This window comes from Tupaia chinensis, unplaced genomic scaffold (genome assembly GCF_000334495.1).
Source record: "Tupaia chinensis unplaced genomic scaffold, TupChi_1.0 Scaffold143827_1, whole genome shotgun sequence".
In the NCBI taxonomy this organism is placed as follows: Eukaryota; Metazoa; Chordata; class Mammalia; order Scandentia; family Tupaiidae; genus Tupaia; species Tupaia belangeri.
Genome location: NW_006203677.1, coordinates 1 through 5,201, shown reverse-complemented (window position 1 = coordinate 5,201; position 5,201 = coordinate 1). Strand labels below are relative to the sequence as shown.

Below are 5,201 nucleotides of genomic sequence, written 5' to 3'. Positions count from 1 at the left end.
CTTATACTCTATGGAATATGCCTCAGCCATAAAAAAACAAGGCCCTTGCATTTGATAGAAAGTGGTCGGATATGGCAGATCTATTACTGAGTGAAGCAAGCCAGGATATGAAAGAAATATATTGTATGTATCCACTTAATATATACTGACTATCTGCACTTTATGGTAGAAATCATAATATTGGAGAGCATATAAGCAGTGAAAATTGTTAACGATGATGAAGACAGTGTGGAACAGGGTGGGAGAAGAGAAGAGAAGAGTATGGAGAAAGATAGCAAGAGAACAAATAGAGAGGCATGACATTAGTGGGACACAGAAATTGACCTGTTGATGATGACGTGTATAGTATTCTCAACTGGACTGGTCTGAGAAGTATTTCATGTTGGGTAAAGTCTTTTTACAAATGAAATGATAGATAGTGATTGAGTGTTTAAAAAATAATTGGGATAATAATGGTAATAATCATCTAGAAAAAAATAATGAAAAACTATTTGATGATGGTGGGGATTTTAATTTCTTTGTATTGACTGATATGCATGGTATTCCTTCTGGAAAAAGAAATGTAATACACTTTAAAGTTATATGTGATTCAGTGTAATATAAACAAGATTATGATCATAAGAACATAAATAATTTCTCTCCATTGGAAGGAGTTCTCTTTGCCACTATCTTTCAGGCCTATCCTGGACTAAGACTGTATTAAGGCAGCCTTCCTTTTTTTGTTTTTCCTTTGGTTTTTGGAGAGGTTTTTTTGCTATAGGGCACGTGCGCTCGCCAGAAAGACAGAGAGAGACAGAGAGATAGAAAGCAAGAAATCACCTCCCAGGGGGGATGGCCACGCTGCAATCCCTTCTCCTCCATTCTCCTTTCGGGATTTTGGGCACGCACGCACATGCGCTCGGCATGAGTTTTAAGACACCAGGTCCAGAACTCAAACTGCGGTAGACTATGTGGGAGTCCAGCGACATAGCCATTTCGCTAACTGCTGGTCCCAAGGCAGCCTTCCTTTTGTGGTGGGTTCCAGCATGCCATACACATACATCCAAAAACTAGATCCATGCTTTATTTTTTTTCTTACTCTGTTCTCTAGTCACAGGAAATGCCTTTATTTGTCCATAAACGTGGGTTGCTAGAGAGGCAGCAAACTGTAGGAGGAGGTAGCTTGAAAGTCTGAACATCCTGCTTGTGCAGTTTCCTTGCAACTTGCATCATGCTTAGGTTCAGTCAGTTATACGAAATTCTTACCTTAAAATGTAAGGCTTCTGGGGCCAGCAGGTGACAGTGGTTAAGGTGCTGGATTCCCACATGGTTGACCATGATCTGAATCTTGGACCTGGCCATTTGAAACTCACACTGGGCACATGTGCATGCATGCCCAAAATCCTAAGAGGAGAATGGAAGAGAAAGGATTGTGGCATGGACATTCCTCCCAGAGGATGATTTCTCACATTCCCTTTCTCTGTCTGTCTCTCTATTGAGTGCATGCATCCTATAGCAAAAATCACTCTCTCAAAAAAAAAAAAAGTAATGCTGCAGTGCACATCTAGCCTTATGGGGCGTGTGTGTGTGTGTGTGTGTGTGTGTATGTGTGCATATGTTACTTTAAGATGAGGTACTATTACGATGGGGTCCTATTATGTTATAATCCTCCTGCCTCAGCCTACAAAGTAGCTGGGACTATAGGGACACATCACTGTCCCTGGCCTTTCAGTGTGGACAGGGAAGAGAACCTGGGCCTCACCTATGGCCGTAACTGCCAAACAGCAGTGCCCAGTGCATGCTACCATATCTGGAGTCCCTAGGCATCTCATAGTACAGAGTATTTTCTCCTCCAAATGCCATGATGACTGTGGTAGCTAAACAGTTCCATTGCTAAATTTGAGTAGCAATTCTCTGAGAAAACACAAAATTGACAGGTGTGTTCAACTGGTAGGGTGGGACCTGAAAGGAGTTTCCTAGAATTTTCTCTAAGGAAACAGGAATCAAGTAGAGTACAGATGAGAACAGTGTATGCTACTTGAATTTAATCACAGCTTCCTATATCTGAATCTTGTGGAGATGGCTGCATGCAAAAACACTTACAAATCAACAGACAGAAAGGATCGTTTTGCTAAAAAACTGAAATCCATCAGGTACCAAAGCATCACTGGATTGTTACCCAGTTGGATATGACTAATGTGAGGAAAAGAGATTATCCCATACTTCAGTAGGTATCCTGGGGTGGGATAGGTGGGTTTGGCTCACTGGGTACTCCAGGAAATAAACTGGGCTTTGTTACCACGAGGACTCCACCCCATCCATACCAGCAGGGCCTTAGGAAGTTCCAACACTTACAAGAAGGGGCACAGTGCCTAGCAGACATATACCCAGAGAGGATGGCACTTGTCATTTGGGATCCTAGACTTATTGAGATGTACCAAATTTGTCCTCCAAATGTTTGGTGGGGTCTTGATTCTGCTAGTGTAGGGGAGAAGAGAGAAGCGAACACAAAACACTTCACATATTCTGTACCTTATCTAATCCACTTGGCAGTTCTGGAAGTAAGAATTATCCTTATTTGACAGGTGGCAAGACGATCCCTTAGATCAATGGATCTTTAATACCCACAGGTGGATTCCTCCAGATGTAAGTCTCAGAAGTAATGTGAGTTTTACCTATCATTTTAAGTTTTATTGACAAGAATTTTAAGTATATTCACTGCCTTCATAAGCTCACTAAATCACTCTTTTTTTGTACAGAAATACTCAATTTTTTTGAAATTTATTTGTAACAGCCCCAAAGTGGGAACAGCTTAAATAACAATCATTTTCAATGCTTTTAATGTACTGTTTCTAATTTTGAATGTTTTTTGAGAAAAGTAATATGTGTTCATTAGGGAAAAAAATAACAGATGAATAGGAAGAAAGGAAACAAATGAAAGCACCTGCAATCTAACAACTTAGAAAACCATTAACCTCTTTTTAAAAAGATGATTTTATTTAACTTTATTTATTTACTCATTTTAATTTGACCAGAGAGGGACACAATGAAAGAGAAAGAGAGACAGAGAAAGTGAGAGAGCAAGCTGCCAGGTCCAGTACTTGAACCACAGCCATGTGGGAGACCAGCACTCTTAATCATGCCACTCGCAGGCCCCACTATTAACCTTTTAGTGAACAAAACTTTCTCTTTTTCCTATGCATAGATGTACTATATACATTTACTTTTTTTTTTTTCACAAGAACACACCAGTTCTATAGATGATAGTATAAGCTGCTTTATTTTTTCAAGAATCATAATGTCTTTACAATGCGTATGGGTGAAAATTAGTTATTGAAACATACAGCAAGTGCCCCAACTGGGTCAAAAGGCTGCTGGTAACAGGAAGGACACCTAAAGCAATATATAGGATAAGATTAAAGCACAGGGCCTGGCAAATGCCTGCTAGGGCCACTACACATAAGGAATGTCTTCAGTGTCCCTTCTTGGGGCCCTGCAGCCACCCCTGAATTCCCTTGGCCCCCTCGGGTAAAAGGGGTCCTGTAAATTTCTTTGCATCCACAAAAACCCCCCCAACTTCTGTCTGCTTTTTCTCGATTTATCTTCCACCCTAGCCATATTGTCAAATTCTCTTATCATGTCCTCATTGCTGAAATTCATATCATGTACAGCCTCTTTATACTCCTTGAGGTACTGAGCCAGCCCCTTGTTGGTTTTTCTTTTGGCTTTCCTGGGTACATCATCCTCAGCTGGACGCTTCACAGCAGCTCTTGTTTCACTCTCTGGCTTTCCCTCGCTCTTTGACTTTCCTTCACTTTCTGGCTTTCCCTCACTGTCTGTCTTTCCCTCACTGTCTGTCTTTCCCTCACTGTCTGTCTTCTCCTTACTGTCTAGATTTCCCTCAGGCTCTGGCTTTGCTTCGTCTTTTGCCTTTCCCTTACTTTCTGGCTTTTCCTTGTACTTTAGTATTTCCTCATTTTCAGGCTTTCCCTCATTTTGCAAGTTCTTGTCATTCAGAGTACAAAGTACTTCTGGCTTTCCCTCATCCTCTGGCTGTTCTTCCTTATCCATCTTTCTTTCTTTCAAAGGCATTCCTTCATTTATATCGCAGGGTTTTTCCATGTTGAGATTTCACCTCCTTCTCTTGTCCTGGGGGTGGGGTAGGGGAAGAGACAGAGCAGACACGGAGTTTGAGTGCTTGGGGAGTGCAGGTCAGGACAGTCCTTGCATCTCCCCCATGAGGGTTCCCCAAAGCCTTCCAGGTGTGCCTTCTTCCCATCCCTTCCCCCAGTCCTCCCAGCCACGGAGCCAACCATTCCCTGGCAGGCCCTGCCACCATCTCTACACCTGGTCAGCATGGCAAGGTGTGTGTCTTGTGTGTGTGCATGTGTGTGTCTTGTGTGTGTGCATGTGTATGTATTGTGTGTGTGCAGGTGTATTGGGGGGAGTGGGCCGTGGGGTCCCAATTCTGTCCAGGCCATGCCCTCCCTCCCCGCTGCCATCCCTCCTGGGTCCCTGTCAGTGCCTCCCTCCCTCTCACTGACCTGCAGGGATTCTGGACAGGTCGCTCCTCCTTTTCAGGCCCCGCAGAGTGCTGGGACCCACAGGCGCGCAGACCTGCAGAGGGACAGGGGACAGGGGACAAGGGACAGGGAACAGGGCAAGGCTGCGCACTCAGCGGACTCCCAGGGACTCAGGCCCTTTCCTGAAGCTGAGCCCTTCTCATTCAACATGTCTTCCTCCATCTCTACCGCACCCCAGTCGCCATTTCTTTCAGGCTCTGGCAGGCACGAAGCCAGGATGCTTCAGGCTCGGGCAGGCACGAAGCCAGGATGCTTTCCAAGCTCTGTCTGGGTCACTGGGTCCCCTTCTCCAGGAGGCAACCTGGCCCACCCCACCCCCTTTTGGCGGAGGTCAGCCGGTCTTTGCAGGGGCAGAGTGTGAGGGGGGCCATCCCAGACTATGTCTACGTTTCATTGTCATCTACGTTTCACTGTCGCACTGCGGGGGCGACCCCCCTCCATTTCCAGCTCTAGAAAGAGGGTTTAGGGTAGGGGGTTCAGGAAGACGGCCCCGGCCGCTGCGGGGTCCTCCCTCCCCTCCTTCTCCGTGGTCCCGCTGCTCCTGGATCCGACCGTCACCCGCTCCACCCCGCCCCGCACCAGGCAGCAGCGCCCACCTTCGCACTGACCTGCGGGGACCCGGGACAGGCCTGCGCCTCC

At 45.5% G+C, this 5,201-nt stretch overlaps 1 protein-coding gene across 2 annotated transcripts; it reads right to left on the bottom strand.

The window, feature by feature from the left end:
• Positions 1-3,255: 3,255 nt before the first annotated feature.
• LOC102476455 (transcription elongation factor A protein-like 2) lies at positions 3,256-5,201 on the bottom strand. Of its 2 annotated transcripts, none has more exons than XM_006165217.3 (3): positions 5,159-5,201; positions 4,524-4,596; positions 3,256-4,128 (listed from the first exon to the last, which is right to left on the bottom strand). In XM_006165217.3, the coding sequence occupies exon 3, from the start codon at positions 4,099-4,101 to the stop codon at positions 3,433-3,435; it is 669 nt and encodes a 222-aa protein (XP_006165279.1). In that variant the 5' UTR covers positions 4,102-4,128; positions 4,524-4,596; positions 5,159-5,201; the 3' UTR covers positions 3,256-3,432. The 2 variants fall into 2 exon arrangements, with proteins under 2 accessions (XP_006165279.1, XP_006165277.1); XM_006165215.3 differs by having other exon boundaries at positions 5,171-5,201.

Bases quoted from the DNA above. Each gene is read 5' to 3' on its own strand.
- LOC102476455 (XM_006165217.3), bottom strand. From the start codon at position 4,101: ATGGAAAAACCCTGCGATATAAATGAAGGAATGCCTTTGAAAGAAAGA.